The sequence below is a fragment of the Vigna unguiculata genome, chromosome 2 (genome assembly GCF_037176805.1).
Source record: "Vigna unguiculata cultivar grain cowpea cultivar isolate G323 ecotype 2 chromosome 2, ASM3717680v1, whole genome shotgun sequence".
In the NCBI taxonomy this organism is placed as follows: Eukaryota; Viridiplantae; Streptophyta; class Magnoliopsida; order Fabales; family Fabaceae; genus Vigna; species Vigna unguiculata.
Window position 1 is genome coordinate 2,140,908 of NC_140793.1, and position 20,512 is coordinate 2,161,419.

At 35.6% G+C, this 20,512-nt stretch overlaps 1 protein-coding gene across 1 annotated transcript; it reads left to right on the top strand.

Annotated features, from left to right (window-relative positions):
- Positions 1 to 529: 529 nt before the first annotated feature.
- Positions 530 to 2,386, top strand: LOC114173600 (GDSL esterase/lipase At2g03980-like). Its single transcript, XM_028058088.1, has 5 exons — positions 530 to 785; positions 910 to 1,034; positions 1,428 to 1,673; positions 1,840 to 2,092; positions 2,202 to 2,386. The coding sequence occupies exons 1-5, from the start codon at positions 530 to 532 to the stop codon at positions 2,384 to 2,386; spliced, it is 1,065 nt and encodes a 354-aa protein (XP_027913889.1).
- Positions 2,387 to 20,512: the final 18,126 nt, after the last annotated feature.

Consider the following 20,512-nt stretch of genomic DNA (forward strand, 5'->3'; position numbering starts at 1 on the left):
AAATTAGGAGAGAAATAAATATAAGAAAATAATGGTTAGTTATACTAACATTTTACTTTTGCAATTCATTTTCTAAAAACTTCATTATTAATAATACTAACTATTTATTAGAGAGTAAAAGAATTTAGATAGAGCGATTTTAAAATAAAAAATACCATAAAAATGAATTTAATTAGATGGAATTTCTCTGTATCTTTCTACCTTCTAACTAATAGGAGCTATATTTATACAAAAAGAAAAAAATAGACAAAATATAACTTCTAATATAAGTTAAGAAAAATGAAGAAGGATGTAGCTAAAGAAAAATGAAAAAGGAAGAATAAAGAATAATGAGTTAGACTTTACCCAATTTGGAAGGGAATAACAAAAATCCTATTTGGGCACAAACCATGAATTAAACAATTAAGCATGCTGAGAGATAACTACACACATTTGAGTTGTACTTTTCGTTATGAAATAATAATGCTTAACACAAAAACCATTATTTAAGACATTATTTGCATTGTTCAATTACACAAAAGAAATCAAAATGGAAAAGAGCTTAAAAATTCTCTGGGTTTTTTCCATAATCATAACTCAACAATTAGCATTCTTGGCCAATGCCTCACATTCTAGAAAGAGGATTGTGCCAGCTTTGTACGTTTTTGGTGATTCAACTGTAGACGCTGGAAATAATAACAATCTCAACACACTTGCCAAGGCAAATGCATTTCCCTATGGCATTGACTTCAATAACTGTTCCACGGGAAGGTTTAGCAATGGCAAAACCTTTGCTGACCTTATTGGTAACTTTTCCACCCTCCTTCTTAAACATTGTGTCTGTCTTTTTTTGGTTGCTATTTTGTTTCCATGCAAACATAAAAAAACCAATATTACACGGATTTTTATGCTTTTATTGTCCTTTTGTAGCTATTAGATTGGGTTTGCCAATGCCACCTCCATACTTGGGTGTGCCCAAGTTCGAGAGACATAAAGTAATCACAGGACTTAACTATGCATCAGGCTCTTGTGGAATCTTGAATTCAACCAGAGCAGTAAGATTCAAAATAAATAAATATAGAGTTTAATATGTTGTTTTTTCTCAATTTTTTTCCAAAAATATGCTTCATCTTTAAAAATTGTATATTTATTTCTTTGCATTTTATGAAAGTCATATAAAATTTCCTTTTAACAAACAACACATGGAAGTTATATTCTAATTAATTGTGGAACTCCATTTATCATATAATAAATAGTTCGAATGTTGTTTGTTGAAAAGATGTTTTATATAACTTTTATAAAATACATGAAGAAAATAAAATATATTCAATCTAGAAAAAATATAATTTTTAAAAGTAACTTCAGGATAAAAAAAAAAACATATTTGGCCCATAAATAAAATTTCTTCTTCAATTTATTTCTCATCATATTTTTATTTTGTGACAAAGGGAGATTGCTTGTCTTTAGACAAACAAATTGAATACTTCACCTCAACTATGACCAATGATCTTCCAAGAAGCATACATATCAAAACAAAACTAAGGCATTACTTAGCCAATTCCATATATCTCTTATCAATTGGATCTAATGATTACATGCTGAATTATTTGAAGTACCCAAATGGAACCAATAATAATCTAAATCCAGAAAAATATGCAGAATACCTACTTGAGCAATTGGCTTCACGTATCAAGGTAGTCTTTTAATAAATGTTTTGAATTATATGTTGATTTCTAACATGTAGTAATTGTTAAATTTTAATATGTCACCTTTCAATTAAGTATTTTACATGTCATAAGTATTTAATTTTCCCCAAAGAATGTGAAAAATGTGTTTCCTTCATTATTTCTTTTTCCCCAGAGAATTTATGATCTTGGAGCTCGGAAGTTTGTGGTAAGTAGAATAGGTCAAATTGGATGCACACCAACATGTGTTATAAGGACACCATATTTCCAAAAATGCAATGAAGATATAAATCAAAAGGTTAAACACTACTCAGACAAACTCCCCGGGAAGTTACGAGAGCTGCAAACCCAACTCCCACATTCACTCTTCATTAATTTGGATAATTACAATTTCTCCCAGAAAATAAGAAAGTCGCCTGAAAATTTTGGTAAACAATGTTTACCATTAAGCTGTTGAAAAAAAGGAATTAAGAAATTCGTGTGTTTTTTGTATTCCAATAGGATCATTACTAATACTTTTATTTATCACATTTTCAGGGTTCAAAAATATTATTGACTCGTGTGTCCAAGGAAGGAAACCTTGTGCAAACCGGAATGAATATTACTTTTTTGACTTTGCTCACCCTACTGAAGCTACAAATAAAATATATGCAAACGAGTGTTTTAGTGGAACCCAATTATGTCTTCCTTACAATATTCCGAAATTGATTCATGCACACTAAAGTATTTGTACCACGTTCTTGTAGAAATATATCATCAAAATTTTTGTGTTATTTATTTTTTCACTTTATCTTTATATATGATAAACAAGTTATACTTTGGTTAAAATGTTTTATGTTTCTGAACAATTTTTTCAATTCAAATTAAAAATGACCTGTACTATATAGTAGAGAGAAAAAAGAGAAAAATACAATACATATTGTGGGAAACGATGTTTTTGGGGATCAAAGATAAAAAATTTGAGTTTTAGGAGGGTGATGAATGATTACATGGAAGGTGGATAATGGCTTTTTTGTATTTCAGGGTCGTTTTGAAATGAAATTTGTAAAAATAGGTCTTTTGAATTTTTTTTTGTAATATAGGGACAAGTCGTCAGGTTACAGGACGACATTACATGTAAAGTCATCCTATATCCTGCCGATTTCTATTTTTTTTAAAATACAAAGTCGTCATGCATGAAAACGATTTTGGTTTCGAAGAAAAAGTGAAGTTGTCAGGCCATGTGACGACTTCACTTTCCAATTCTTTTTTTAATTTTTTTAACCCGTTGACATATTAAATTATTTTTTATAAGTTTTGGTTTGGTGTGTAAGTATGGATTTTACTTGAAAGATCGTGCAAATTTATGGAAAGCAGGGTGATTCAGAGCAGATGAGAGAGAGGGAGATACGTGAGAAGCAGAGGTAAAGGTTTTAGCACAGATAAATCAACAATCTTTTTTTAAAGGAATTAGAATAACCTTTTTTTTATATGTAGGAAAGGATGCATGCTCTTCAGGAATCTATAAAAGACCCACTTTGTAAAAAAATCAAAGGGAAGTGCAAGGTGTTACAAAAAAAAAAAAAAATCGAAAAGTGAAGTCGTCATGTAACTTGACGACTTCACTTTTTCTTAAACTGATATCGTTCTTATGCATAACGACTTTGTTTTATGTTTTTTTTTTCAAATAGAAACCAGCAGGATACAAGACGACTTCACTTATAATGTCGTCCTATCTCCTAACGACTTGTCCCTAATTTACAAAAAAAATAGTAATCGACCCATTTTTACAATTTTGACTCTGGAAAGACCCTGAAATACAAAAAGGTCGTGGATAATTTAAGAAAATTATACTTATTTGATGTAAAGTCCACTTGTATTGTGTAAAATAATACCTAGTATTGTTAGGAATATATTACGAGGTGAAATTTCTAGATATCGATACAATTCCATTACATATTGTATATTCAAGAGATACTTGATGCCATAACTATTGTGTTCAGCGAATGAAACAATCCAGCTTTTTTACACACACACACACACACACATACACACACACATATATATATATATATATATATATATATATATATATATATATATATATATTCTATCAACAATAAAAAGAAAATGGATACTAATTTTTTTTCTTCAAAATATTATGGATTAAATTAGTACCATAAAAGGTTTAAGTATTTGTGTGGAAGTTTTCAATGGTTAGAAATCTAACTTTACAAAATTTGACACACAAAAATGTAAATGAGATTCTATTATTGTAGTGTATTCACATCAAGTTCAAAGGTGGAATACTTGATATAGTTTGGAGAAGAGGAGGGAAGGCAAAATGGATGGAATGCATTCACACTAGGAGAAGAAATTGATTGATGAAGAATGGTCATATAAAAGATATAAAATGGAAACCAAAGTTTCAACTCACAAGAAAATATGACTTACTTGACCCAAACACTTGGTGATATGGTTATTGAATCAAAACACACACTATGCATAAAAATATTTAAACTATGAATTGTAAGGTTTATAAATGTCAATAATTGGCTCAAAAAAATATTGTTTAAGGTTCCTAAACTACATGGTGTTTCAAAGTCATTTGTCTTGACTAGTTCATCTATCCTCATTCATGCTTTTGTCTTCAACAACATGTTTGTCTTTATATTATCTACTCTATGTTAAATTATAACTTCTTTCATATGTCATGATAGAGTCTACCAACTTGATGTTTCAAGTTTAGTCGTGGAAGAAATTTTCACATGACTTCTCCATTAATTTATGTCGCAACTGTAATCGCGACCGGATGGCGAACAAAAAAAAAAGAAAAATACTTTACAAATATAGCTTTGGAGTCGCCACCATAGTTTACCCTAGAAAACTTTTGAAAAGCACAAAAATAAAACAAGATCTGTGAAACTGGATTTTGGGTCTGCAAGTCGGTTACACATAAGGAAGGTGTTACCAACCAATAACGCCCATCCAAAAATGGTACCCTTGATTAAATATGCAAAAGAGATGTTCTATTTCAAAATATTTAAATTCCCTACAAAGAGAAAGAAAAAAAAAACACCACACAAAAGAAACAAAAGTATACATTTTTTTTAAAAATTTTGGGTTTAATAAGAATGTACCTCGTTCTTACATAATTTTTTTCCCAACGAAAAATAAAAGACCATGTAGTTCTAAATGAAAAACTATTTGCTTGAAAAATGTTGATATGTTTAATTTTAAAAGTTTATTATCTTTTGGAAATTTTTTAGAAAACAAAGTGTACCAAGTATTAGGATGATGCGGATGGTCACACGAGTACCTATACTTTTGTAAAGCATATTTAATTATTTGGAAAAAAAAAAGAAAAGATACTAAATACTAGGACAAAGTGGACGGTCACACGAGTACTCATACATTATAAAAAATGTATTTTAATTACTTTGAAAAAAAGAAAGACATTAAGTACTAAGACGACACAAGTGGTCACAAGAGTACTCATATCGTTAAAAAGCATATTTTAGTTATTTAAAAAAGGAAAGGTATTTAGTACTAGGACAACATGGATAGTCACACGTGTACTCTTATCTTACGAAAACATGAAAAATCACTTCACATTTTTAAAATTTTAAAATTTTCATAATATATATATATATATATATATATATATATATATATATATATATATATATATATATATATATATATATATATGATTTTCTACCACTCTATCCCTAACCCCAAATAATTTGTCTCTGGATTCTATTGATTTCATTCCTTACTTTTAAAGACAACTTAAAAAGGATAAGAAGAATAAGTGTAAAGTTGTAATAAGTAATTTTATCAAAGTGATTCTGCCTAAAAAGGATAGATGTTTTCCTCTCCATTTATTAAGTTTCTTTTTAATCTTTTGAGTGATGCCATTCCAAAACTGATAATTCCTTTGATCCCCCATTGGCATTCTTAAGTATGTGAATGGGTTGTCATTTTGCTACAATTCAGCATAACTACAAATTTATCTAAAGTATGATGATCAACCCCAATCCCTTCCAAAATAGTTTTATAGAAATTAACCTTTAGCCTTGATGCTAGTTCGAAACAATGGAGAATGCTCTTGATAACCAAAATATTTTGTGTGTCAACCTGACACAAAAAAAAGTATCATCGGCAAACTATAATATGTCCACTTCTACTTCATTTTTCTTGACCCTTATCCCTTTTAGCTTATTTTTATGTATTTCTTGCCTCACTAGTCCTAGTAACCCTTCAACCACAATCAAAATTAAGAATGGGACTAATGGATCTCCTTGTCTTAGTCCTTTGGTTATAGTGAATTCTTTCGTTGGGCTCCTATTTACCAATATGGATATTGAGGTAGATTCTAAACAACCTTTAATCCCTCTAATCCATTTAAAAAAAAACCTAGTCTTTCTAACATGTAGTATAAAAAATCCCAATTGACTAAATCATATGTCTTCTCAAAATCTACTTTTACTATGATCCCACTTTATTTTTTCTTTCTCAAAATCTAATATATAAACGAGTTTTTTCAATCTGATTGATAGAACTTTTGATATTACCTTATACACACTACCCACTAAAGATATAAGACTATACTCATTTAGTTCTAGAGGATTTTCTACCTTACGTATAATGTAATGAGTGATGCATTACTTCATTTTGGCCATTTTCCCCTAGTGTGGAAATCTTTTACTGTTTTTACCACATCATCTTCAATAATATCCTAGGAGAATTTTATGAAACTAAAATTGAAACTATTAGGTCCTGGGCTTTTTAGTATAGTCTCTTCCTCACTGGAAAAAGTAACCCTTATTTCTTTACCTATGTTCCACAATTTAAGTGCTTCTAGAGGTCTATTCTTAAACCAAAGCAATTTTTTGCAATTCATAATATCCTCTTCAGACATAAAATTGATTAAAGAATGAGTAGCTAACCTTAATTCCCTCCACTACAAGGAAGTTGATGTTGTTGTTGTAAGTGGTAGTGAATTGTCAACCCTTGTGTCACTCTAGTGACAACTTGGTTCTCTTGGGTATAATTTCCTACCTCTAAAGCATGAATCTGGAGTTATCTACTTGACCTTGATTAGCTTCATGCGATTCTCATTTCTTGTTCTGCTTTCATCCCTCTCTATTATGGGTCCTTCTGCAGTTTGGGCATTTATCCTTTGATTCCCAACTTGTTCTCCACTTCAATCTAATATGGTGTGAGTCCCATCCCTTGCATGTGTTGATAGGTGTCCCAACATCAATGAACGTGATTGGTCCTCCAAAGAAGGGTTTCTAGAGTAATCAATCCCTAGTTTTCTGATTTCGTCATTTCGAGGAAGTGAAAAAACCTTTGGCAAGCCAAAATGATCAACGCATAAAGATGTTGCGCTGGCAGGTAATTCTGCTTCCATTTAGGCCTCGCCTAATTGATCCTTAGCCTTTTTTAGAACCTTGGTTTGGGCCTTTTGTTCAACCCAACTCATAAGCAAGTCATACTAATTTTTTGGCTCTTTTGATTGTGAACATAATTGTAACCTTCACTAACTATACTATCATGAAGCTTACTTTCTAACGTCTCTATATTCTCTTTATGTGTGCTTCTTCTTACACTGGTTCTCTATCACCGTGTTTCTTTTCTAATTTCAGCTTTTGAATTGTGGAGTTCAACGACGTCACCCAATCATGGCCATTTCTAGTTTTTTATGGGTTTGGGATCTTCTTTGGTGGCTCCACCATGTCTTCCAACGATTTCTCATTATCATTCTAATCTGGATATCAAAACAGCTCGAGCACTCAGAAACAGATGAGACCAAGGTTGCGATTGAAGATGTATCTATTTCATGATTCCTCCTCGTCGATCTACATCTACATACCTCAAATGTATATGCTGGATGTTCTTCCTCAAATAGGACCCGATACACTTCACTGTTGATCTTCATCCTTTTTATTGTTTTTATTGTAGTTCCAAACGACACTCTAACACAAATTCGAGCATATTTTAGTTCTTGGTTATTCTCGGTTGCTTTGTCTATTCCAACTAGAGCCCCAATTGTGCCTATCGCCTTTTTGAAACACTCCCTCCCCCATTAAGTGCATTGGGATCCCCCGACATCTAATCCATGGTACTCTGTTCCCAAATATCATATCCTTAGTCCATAGAATGATGATAGATTCAAAAATTGTTGTGAGCCATTCACATTGTTCTTCTATTAGTTTGCTAAAATTTTCATCGTCTTCCCCTCTGGCAGCATATTGTTATCACCCAAGTTTCACACTTGTATGAGATTTAGGCCATTTAGAATAAAACATTCCTTTAGTGACTCCAAACTGTAATCATTGTGCATCCTCCCAACATACCTCCGTTGCAGCCACGATTTATCCTCTTCTTTCACTTGAAATTCCATGCCTTCCTATTTATTGTGGTTGACTTTCCCTGAGTTGTTCATAACCGCTTGGGCATTTGTTCTGTCAGGGCAGTTTCTTACCCATACCTTTCTTGTCATTGTTTTCTTTGTGTGCTTATCAACTTTACCTTCATTTCTACATGATGATCTATCATAATGTTTCTGGTACTTTAGTGTAACATTCCAACCGAATATTATTAATTTAAATAAATTTATTAATAAATAATTGAAAACATAACATTTCTTCAACATATTTCTCAAAATGCAAGAAATAAAAACTTTATTATAATTGTCAAAGTGTTTAAAACATAAAATTTAATTCAACCTTACATATCCAAATTCAAATCCAAATTACAACGTAATAAAAATAACTGCAGAAATAAAATCCTCAAGCTGCCCCACTCCGACGCTAAGTCTCACCAGCATCTCCTACAACATCAATTGCTCCCATGTAATGAGTTACATGATCATCGCCAATCACAAACAGATAGGGTGAGCTTAACAGAATAAAAGTGCACTACACAATATAATAAAAAATCATTCAATAATTCAAACACTTCTAATAACTCCCAAGTCTCACACCCCAGACTTCATCACTTGCTTTGGACGCCTCTTGATTCTACACCCTTTGATGATTATATTGATCGATCTTTGCTGCCACAAGTGTCTACTCGCCCCTCCGACTACATACCACCACCTATAGTCCATACGTGAGAATAATCTCGTTGCGACCACAATCCACAACACCAAGTGGAGTTCTCCAATACGAATCGTAATCCTTATTTGCCTACAAGACCACCAACCTCATTAGATAACACCAAGGAGAACAATCTTTTGGAACCCATCCGTACGAGCCACGATCTCAAACACTCCATTGGACTTCCAAAACCACCAGGCTACAACCTTAAGTAGTCACGTGTTACCCCAATACAAGATGCACTGGTAACTAGGCCCCAACAAAGCATCACATAAAGACCTCCATCCAAAGCTATGTAAAATCCTCCACGTGATCCAACTCTGCACCCAAAATCACCTAGCGCATCACACGCGTTGCCTAACGCTGTCTAGTTTCAGACCACGCAGCTTTTAATGCCTCTGCCAGTCTACTTCCGTTTGGCAGGACCATTCCACCAAGCGCCACGTGATTCTAATGGCCACTACCACTGTTTGGAGTCTCTATCGCCTAGCAGCTCGTCCCTCTTCGCCAAGCGCCATACCAGTAGCGCAAGTGCTATTGGTTTTTGGCATTTTGGACAAGTCCTAAAGGACCTCAAGCACTCAACATTCAATTTATAGCATAGTAATGATTATCTAGTCATAATCACAGGACTGGATCACAATTCACACATTCATGGTTTCCCAACTAAGGTCATGCCTCTATTCAATTATGATGTAGTCCATTATACACTCATTATTTTACCATATAAACATATCACCTTTAACTTAAACCAACAACAAAATTTGCACATAATGATAGTCTCCAAACATGTACCCAACAATATCATAGTCAAGGCAAAACCTTACTCTTACACGCATTTAATCCCAACCATCACATAATTATTTAATTATCTTACATATTTTACTTTATCAATTGAGCAAGCCAATTTGCATTCATATCAATCAACATGACTCAAAAATTGTATCCCCACATATCATATGCATCAATCCTTACATATTCATATATATACTCCATCATTTAAATCCATGGTAGCATTCAATTCCAACTTATGAATAATGCATGCTCAAATCAAATATAAAGCAACAACCCTTCTAACAACTTAAGCACATGATTCTTTGCACCAATTTAATTTGTATTGATACACACGCATTTACCAATAAACCAATTCTCAACATGTGACTAACCCAAAGGAACATTGAAATTCATGGAAACTCAAAACAGGACCTAATCATGCTTCCAACTCATGCAACATTGAACTTACCTCCAAAACAGTACCTACACACTTCATTTATCCCAATACATCACACTAAAACCAATATTTAGCACTCTACATGATCATGTATCCATACATAGATTCACATTAGTAGTTACTTGAAATTATCAAAAGATTATTCATGCATTTTAAAGACCTCCAAACCAGTTATCATCTATATCCTATATTTACAACTACAGACATCCAAATTAAGATCACACCGTACAAACTAAAGAGCAATATGTTACAAACTTGCTGCCAACATTTTAGCTAAATCGGACGGCTAATAAACCAGGAAACACAGTTTTAAGAAAACTGCACATACTAGAAAAATCATTGGCGCCCAGCGCCTAGAAGACAGGAACCTGGCGCCTGGAGGTACAAAACCAGCGTCCAACGGTTCTTGTTGCGCGAAAAATATGAAAAAACAACATTTTGGCACATACTTTGATCAATTTAAAGGCACTTAAACATGTAGAATTTAACAAAGGTTCATCCATCATGTGTCGCCTATTGTGTCTTCATTGCTGCTAAGCAGTTTCTGGAAAAATTCTAGAAACACGAAAAACCTAGAAAATTGGCAGAACCAAAAGCCCAAATGCATTTCATACATCATACAATTAGAGTTGCTTGAGTTAGCTTTTTTATCCCCAACCTTCCTTTGCTCACCCACTAGTTCAACTCTCACTCTCACTCTCTCTATGGCATGTGATTACCTCTGAAAATTCTCTCCTCACAATATGCACCCAAAGGCAACCTCAACAAAACTCTCTCTCACCCTTAATTGACCTTTCTAACCATGCCTTAATTAGGAGTGATGGTGAAAATGAAAATTTAATAAAACAAGAATTGATTAACATTCATAAACCATTACAAGGTGGTTTTCCAAGCTTCTTGGTTGTCCTCCTGCTAGGGTTTCTAACTCTTCACATTCATGCCAAAAGTAATTTTTGCAAAAATGCAGCTTAATTCATGTTTATCAAGGTTCGAACACACAACCACCTAAATCTCCAAAATAAGTGCACAACCAATTCAACCAATTCATGTTTTGTGATAATTGCTATAAATCTAGGATGATATTATCACTCATCATGATCAAGTATATTATTAAAAGGTTTAATTATGCCTTTGGTCCCCATTTTGGAGTCAAAATCTCAAAATGGTACCCAAATTTTTAAAAGTCTCAAAATGGTCCCCTTTTTTGTTGAAACGTCTCACGTTTGCCCTTACTGTTAAGTCAACGTTGACGCCGTTAGAGGGAGTGCCACGTGTCAGTTCCTCGATTTTTTGAATTTTTTTATTAATTTTCTTTTGAATTTTTTTTATTTTGAATTTTTTTTAAAAAATTAAAAAAATTGCCACGTGTCAAGCTGCCATAGTGCCACGTGGCAGTGACACTGACACATGTCAGTATTACGCCACGTGTCATTTTCTTAGTCTCAATTTGCTCCCTTTATTTTAATTTGTCTCAATTTAGTCCCAATTTTTGTAAAAATTAGCAATTTTGTCCCTCTCCAAATTGAAATCAAATTTAATTTCTGTATAAATGTACACAAATATTTCCATCAAAATTGATATTTCAAGTAAATATTTTTAACCAAATTAAGTTCATTTAATTAATATTTTACATTGAACTTTATTTAAAATGGTTTAAAAGTTGTTAATAGAAAATAATGTTAATAGAAAAAAATTCATAAATTACCTAGTTCATGTTACAATAAAACACATATAAATTTAAAATTTTAAAACCATTTTAAGTAAAGTTGAATGTGAAACATAATTTTAACTAAACTTAGCTATGTTAAAAATATATAATAAAAATATCAATTTGAATACAAATATCAAATTTAATAAAAATATTTGTATAACATTTATATAAAATTAAATTTTGTTTCAATTTGAAGGGTGACAAAATTGCTAATTTTTACAAAAATTGGGACTAAATTGAGACAAATTAAAATAAAGGGACCAAATTGAGACTAACAAAATGACACGTGGGGTAATACTGACACGCGTCACTATCACTGCCACGTGGCACGATGATAGCTTGACACATGGCAATTTTTTGATTTTTTTAAAAAAATTCAAAAAAAATTCAAAAAAAAAATAAAAAAAAATTAATAAAAAAATTCAAAAATCGAGGAACTGACACGTGGCACTCCCTCTAACGGCGTCAACGTTGACTTAACGGCAAGGGCAAACGTGAGACGTTTCAACAAAAAAGGGGACCATTTTGAGACTTTTAAAAATTTGGGTACCATTTTGAGATTTTGACTCCAAAATGGGGACCAAAGGCATAATTAAACCTTATTAAAATAATAGTGATTAAAATAACACACAAATGACATACACAAGACTTGTTAACTCAAGTCCTCCTAACATAATGATGTGCCCTCAACCATTTGAGTTACTATTGTTCCACATCATGTAAACTAGCTTTAATGGCCATAAAGTCTCCTACTACCCACATTAATTAATTAATTAATTAATTAATTAAATTTCTTGGGTCTTACATTTAGCATGTTGGCATGACTTTTCATATTGCCTACTTTATCGAATCTAATTGTTTCTCCAGTTCTTTCGGATTTTGCACTCTTGTGAATCTCACAAAACCAAACCTTTGTCCCCTCCGGTTAGTTTTTCTAGCAATGAACACTTCCTCCACTCTTCCCTATATTCGCCAAAATTAGTAGGGAAGTGGGAAAAGAAATAAGATGTTCTCTGCATTTGCGTAATTCAAAACACTATAAAGCCTCCAAAGCCTCACGGTGTGGGAGAATGATCAGAGTTTAGGGTTTAGGGCGAATGGAAAAACAAAAAATAGACTAGCACTCTTGACGATTGATTGCATTTGCAACCACCCTCAAGTGTCAAAGCTCTGGTGTTTAGCTTGGAGAGATAGGTTTATGAAAAAAAAAAATCGCTTTTGGCTTATATTTGTTTTTCGAATTGGATAATATGGTAACCTTCTGTAATACAAAATTCAAATTTATTAAATTCTTTTAATACAATCCAAAATGTATGTAAAAATTGTAACACATGAATTGTGCATTCCAAAACATACTTTCAAAATCTAGAAATACTTTTGAGAATGGACATTCTAAAATGTGTTTGAAAATTTTATACATTCCATATTATGTGTTTGAAAATTTTATACATTCCATATTATGCCAAAAGGGAAAATCCCAAAATGGTGTAATGGGTCCTTCCAAACACTTGTTCCTAAAAAAGAAGACCCTATAGGTATGGACGACTATAGACCTATATCTCTAGTTGGTTGTACGTATAAGATCATTTCCAAGATTCTTGCAAATAAACTGAAGATTGTGTTATCCAATATCATAGACTACTCTCAATCAGCACTTATTAAAGGAAGATGACTCTTGGATAGTATTTTGGTAGCTAACGGGGTCGTGGAAGAAAATAGGCTTAAAAGGAAGAGGTTGGTAATCATTAAGGTTGATTATGAAAAAGCTTATGACTCAGTAAGTTGGGATTTCTTATACTATATGATGTATTGATTGAGGTTTTGTGCTAGGTGGGTCGGGTGGATTAAAGAGTGCATGGAATCATCGTCAGTAGTAGTATTGGTTAATGGGAGCCCTACAAAGGAGTTTGTTCCAACAAGGGAACTCAGATAGGGAGATCTTATGGAACCATTCTTATTCCTTATTGTTGTAGAGGGTTTGTCAGGGTTGGTTAGACAAACTGTTAACAAAATGTTATATTGTGGAGTAGAAGTGGGCTTTAATGGAACTAAGGTGGGGCTACTATAGTTTGCAAACGATACTCTTTTCATGTGTGATGCTAAAGTCCAAAATGTATGGGCTATAAAAGTTATATTAAGATGTTTTGAACTAGTATCAAGACTTAGAGTGAATTTCTTTAAAACTAAAATTGGAGGGTTGGGTTTGGGTGTAATATTGTTAAAAGAATTCTCCAATATCCTAAATTGTAAACACATGAAAATCCCATTTCTGTATCTTGGAATGCCAATTGGTGGAAATCCAAGGAATAATCAATTTTGGCAGCCCATGGTTGATAAAGTCAGAAGCAGGCTATCTAGTTGGAAAGGCAAACTAATATCTATGCCTGGTCGGGCTTGCCTCATAAAATCAGTAATCACTTCTCAATCATTATACTTCCTCTCTTTCTCCAAAGTGCCAAAAAGTGTGAGTAACAAACTTATCAGAATACAAAGAAATTTCTTTTGGCGATGGGGATCTGAAGCTAGTAAAATACCGTGGGTAAGGTGAGAAAATATTTGCAAACCAAAAGATATTGGGGGTTTGCCAATAAGATACATTGGAAGCTTTAATACACTAGCCAAATGGAAATGGAGATTGGGATTGGAGGAACATGGATTGTAGAAGCAGATTCTGGATTCAAAATATGGGTCATGGAGGAATCTCAATGACTATATCATACATAGGACTGCTTCAAGATGGTGGAAAGACATTCATAAGGTGTGTGGGAGTACTGTGAGTGGAACATGGTTTGATAATTGCAAACAGTAGGTGTGTAAGATCCATAGAATTTAATTAATTAATTAAATAAATAATTAATAAATGCGGGTGGGAAGAACATTTATGACATTAAATTCTGATTGGTATGACTTGGAAAAGTACTAGCTTAAGTGGTTGAGAGTACTTGATTGTGTGAGAGGACTTGGGTTCAAGTCTTATGTATGCCAATTTTGTGTTATTATTTGTTATTGTTTTAAATATATGTTAATCATGCTGTGGAATAATATGATATTTGGATTAGATTAGTTAGCATGAAATATGAATTGGTTGAATGGTTTGGCATTGAGTTGGCATTGCATGGTTGTGGGTTTAAACCTTGGAGAACCCAAATTAAACCTTAATTTTTGGTATTTTTGGTTTTGGATTGAATGTGAAGAGTTGAAGGAAACCCTAGAGGTATGGGCAACCTAGAAGTGGCTGAAAAACAGTCAATAATGCACTCATGAATGACAATAAACATTGGTTTAAAGCATTGTTCGTTTTTTTGACATTAAGCCACATTAAGACCCATTTAAAAGGCTAATTATAGTAAGAAAGAGGATTTTGGTGAGCTGTTATTGTGGTTGCAAAAGAGAGAACGAAAAATTGAGTGGTTGTGAGGTTGAGAGTGTTGAGGGGAGTTGTGGGGCTGAATTGAGAAGAATCCAAGAAGGTTTTGGTGATTCAAGGGAGAACTTTGCAATTGTCAAAGCTTTAAGCGAAGGAAAACCAGGTTAGGGGAGTTTTACACGTTAGAATTGGTATGCTTGTATTCGAATTGCATGATATATGTTGAATTGTTGATTTCTGTTCGTTTCTAGTTAATTTTTCGTGTTTCTGGAAAATTTCCAGAAACCGCCTGGCGGGTTGTTCATAACCGCCAAGCGGCACATGCATTTGTATGTGTTCTGGGTTGCTGGAAGTGGAACCGCCTGGCGGCACACTCCCGACTGCCAGGCGACGCATGGCTTCTTACCCAATTCTGGGTCTGTTGGATGAAGTGCCTAGCGGTATTAGTTAAACCGCCAGGCGACGCGGGTCAAATTGACTCGTTCTTGGTATTTCTGTGATTTGGGTTGCTTTAATCAGAGGAAAAGTTAAGTTCAATCGTTTAAGGGTGTTTGATTGTTAAATGGCTATTGATTTCACACTATGGGGCGTATGAATGAATGAAACAGTAATGGGAGTTTTTGATTGGCAGAATTGAGGGTTTTGTAGAACTGGGGTATTAGTTGTTAATCACACTAAAATTGTTGTTGGAATTGGTCGAGGTGATTAATGGTGTCATTGGTATCGTGTCTTGGGAGAGAACTGGCTAAGGTATACAGAGAAAAACATTGAAAAGGTGTGAGGGGTTCTTCGCAGGTGCGGCAATTCTGGGAAATTGGCCAGAATCACATGCACCGCCTAGCAGCACGGGGCTTGCCGCCAGACGCCAACGCAAAGATAGCGGGTCTGTCTGGCTGCGAAGCACAATGATGGTTTTGGGTATGTTACTACGGTTTTAGTTGGAATTAGAAGAATTGACTCGGAGATATATGGGGAAAAATGATGATGGCGTTCTCAGGTATGATTTAAAGAGGTTGGGATCAATTGAGAATGTAATGGTATTATCTATTATAGGTCTGGATTATAAAAATTTAGGATATAGTGGAAAATTATGGAATTAGATCCTCTAGGTGCAAGGGGCTAGAAACTTCACTCATTTCGTGAAGCGGGTTTAGCTTAAAAGATAAGTGTTGTTAAAGGATTAGATAAAGTAAAATTTGAAATTTTACTCTAAGCAAAGGTTAAAATGGGAGTGAGTTATGACAGTTAAAAGGAGTTGACTTGGATTGGGTTGAAAATGACTGTGATGATTAGAATCAAGGCTAAGAAGAAGGTGTGCATTATCTTATGGTGAAGTGGGATAAGGAGAATGTTAAGAAAGCCTTTTGTTGTAAACTTAGGAGGTTGAACTTGTGTGGAAGTAGGAAATTTATAACAGATTAGTCTTTGGGAAAGTCATTCCACTAAATTGGTTAAAGGCGTGAGTTTGGATGCCGGTTTGAGGAACTAAATCTGGGCAGATTTGCAAAGAAACCGGTACATCGTCTGTACTGATATGGCGCCTAACGGTGGCTGTTAGATCGCTAGGCGAGAGCCACAGTGTCAATGAAGTCTGGTGCGAGTCCGCCTGGCGGTGAACGTGGTTATGCTAGGCGGTTGCGACAGAATCAGTGAGGTCTTAGCGTGGATGCGCCTAGCGATGTGAACTGTCCCGCCAGGCAGTGTCTTCAATTGTTGGTGGTTTTGAGGCGCTTGGCGCCTAGCGGTACGTGTCCCTCGCCAGGGGGTCTGAAAGTTGGTAGCGCCTAGCGGTACGTGTCCCCTACTAGGCGATTTGGCTATTGTAAGTCCTAATTGTTGGATTCTGCAGGCGTGATCTACAAGGCTTTTGGTGATGCTTCAAAGGTGGGATTGCTGAGTTCCTTGAGTTGAGCTCGGAACGTATCCCTTGAGTTGAGCTCGGGATAGGGGTTAAGCACGTAACATTCCTCGAGTTGAGCTTGGATTGGCATCCCTCGAGTTGAGCTCGGGATGGCGGATGAACACGAGGAACCCTTGAGTTGAGGTCGGGTTGGTGAGTGATGCGGGTGTGAGTGTGCTGGTTGTGGCCAGTACGAATGGGTCCAGATACATTGTATAACATCCCGTCAGGATATTACTGATTTATAAATAAACAAAAGAAATAAATTAAAACCACGTGTATTTAATAATACCTCATTTTCCCAAAACGCGGGAAAATTCTAAAAACTTTATTAAACCATCGGATAAAGTCTATGAATACCACAACCATAACGTTATAAAATTACCCATCAGGGTTTATAACTGTTTTCAAAGGCAATAAAGAAAACATAAGCATTTCCCCAAGTCTAACCCCTCTCCGCGGCTAAGCGTCACCTGAGCCACCTGCATCAACAGAATCTGCTCCCGTGTACCGCGTACACGATCATCGCCACACACACGCAGATAGGGTGAGCTTAACAGTTAAATCACACATATAAAGTTACAGAAACATAAGCATATAAACATAAGAGATCGTACATAACATAAACATCTCACATTGCCCTATTCTCTAATTCCTACCATCTGACCCCCAATCAGATTGTGCGTGTTCTACAATGTCTAAGGATTACTTCAAGGTGACTTGCTGCCATACCTATCGGCCACAACCGATAGAGCACGTGCAGGAAAACATGCTACGGATCATACACCGCAACGCCAGGTAGAGTTCCCGTATACGAACATAGTCCGTATCGTCCCAAGACTACCAAACTCGTCAGCCAACAACTGAGGAGGGCAATCTCTCTGGACCCATCCGTACTGGCCACAACCAGCACACTCACACCGACAACACTCGCCAACCCGAGCAACAACTCCAGGGTTCCTCGTGTTCATTCGCCATCCCGAGCCACAACTCAAGAGATGCTATTCCGAGCCACAACTCAAGGAATACCACGTGCTTAACCCCTATCCCGAGCCACAACCCATGGGATACGTTCCGAGCCACAACTCAAGGAACACCAGCAATCTCACCCTTAAAGCATCACTAGACGCACTGTAGATCACAATTTCATAATCGAAACCCAAAGCTGCAGCAATATAAATCGCCTTGCGGGGGACACGTACCGCTAGGCGCCACAGCTTCCAGACCGCCTGGCGGGGGACACAGTGGGTTATTGTTTCTGCCGCTATCGCCTGGCGGGGTCTTCCCTTCCGCCAGGCGGCACCCGCACCAGAACTCCTCTGTTCCCCTGCTATCACCTGGCGGGTGCTGCTATGTCGCCAGGCGCTGGACCAGCGACCTGCACTATGCTGTCATCCAGGCAACCCGACCAGATTAAGATCTGGTCTAATTACTGGACCTCCCTACAAAATTCTCTCCTAAGTCTCTTACATTCACCCTTAGTGGTTAACTTATTACCCACAATTTAATCTTCCATCTAGATTCGACTATCTAAGTGCTCCAAAATTTGTTTGCTTAAGTATCCCCATTCATTGCTGCATAACACAAGGTGTTTACCATACTTATTTCTTAATGTCACCCTTGCCTCAACACCAAAATTACACTCGTGCTTATTCCAAATCCAGATTTGTATTACACCATACTTTAGCTTGGCAAAGTGTTAAATCCCTAATATCAAAACAGTTTACATATCTGTCGTTCCCAATCTACTTTAAATGCTATCTTTATCTCCTGAACTGATTTTCCATCTGGTCATACTCTTTCTTAATCAAATCGTCAATTTCTAATGTATCAATACTAAGCTCGAATAGAATTACGTTAAATGTTCTCACCCGAATGCACCTCCTGATCCATCCCTCATACTCTGACCATCCACTACTAATCCCAATTAATTTTTCCGCAATACATTTCCCACCAAAAACCTCCACCACAGAATTACCCCTCGCAAACAAGCAAAATGCCAACACTGCGCTGGCGCCTGGCGGCAGTCCCCGTGCCGCTAGGCGGTGCATCAGCCTCCTGGAAATTTCCAGAATTCCACACCTGCGCAGCCCCAACTCTTCCCTATTTTTCATTCCAGAATAACCTCCATCACTACTCGCGCAATCTCACCTATATATTATATTCATAGTAGTCTACACCACATCCATTAAGAATTTTCCAAAGCATTTCAATCTCTGGCAATACTCACGGCATCAAAAACCCCAATTGTTCAACCCTAAACCCTTGGTCACTGTTCCATTAAATTTCAATATCAATTACACTCGGAATCCAAGAATTTCTACCCAGATCAACTCCCATGACCCACTCAGGAAAACCCTAAATCGAGTATCGAACCCGCGCCGCCTGGCGGTCACAACCAATCCCGCCAGGCGGTTCATGCAGAAACACCCAGAATAACCCAGACTTTGAGTCGCGTGGCGGTACAGGGATTCACCGCCAGGCGCTGCACCCAGAAACACAACAATATGCGTAGAAATGGATGAGCCGCCTAGCGGCTATGAATAGCCCGCCAGGCAGTTTCTGGAAAAATTCTAGAATTCAGCAAAACCATGATACAGACACAGAACATGCTTAAATTACATAGTATTTTCACACAATTCAGGCCAAACAACAAAATTAACGTAGAAAGCTCCCCTAACTTGGATCCTTTTAAGCTTTAACCCTTGAAACTTTGGATAGTTCTCCTTCGCACACTAGCCCTCCTTGGTTCCTCTTTTTTCAGTCTCTCAATCTCTCCCAACCTTCACCAAATTCCAGAATTTTCATGCTCTCTCTGTAAGTCAAATTTCCAGATGGCCAAACCCTTCTCTTTACCTCACTATAGCCTTTTAAAGGTGCCCTAAAAACTATGCCAATGCTTTAAAACGAACATTACTTATTGAATGGAGTTTATTATCATTTACCAAACCATTATGGCTCCTTTCCAGCCACCTCTCCCCAACCCTTTTCATATTCAAGTCAAATCCAAAATGCCCAAAAAATATAAAATTAAAGTAAGCTCTCCAAAAAATATCAAACCATCATGCCAATTCATATTTCATGCTAGAAATCACAATTCAATTATCATAATATAGAAGACCCTGTTTTCATAGATTTAAATAATAAAACCATAACATCAAAAGTTAGCATACATAGGACTCGAACCCAAGTCCTCTCGCATAATCAAAGTGCTCTCAACCACATAAGCTAGCACTTTTCCACGTCATACCAACCATAATTTAATGTCATAATTATTTCCCCTCCCGTATTTATTAATTAATTAATTATTTAATTAATTAAATTCTACGGGTCTTACACATTGCTCTCCTCAGTGAATAACTGACGAGTTTGGTAGTCTTGGGATGTTACGAATTATGTTAGTATTTGGAAACTCCACCTGCCGTTACGGTGTATGATCCGTAGTAATGGTTTCCCGCACGTGCTCTATCGGTTGTGGCCGATAGGTATGACAACAAGTCACTTTTGCGTAATCACTAGAAGAAGTATAACACGGATAACCTAGTTGTGGC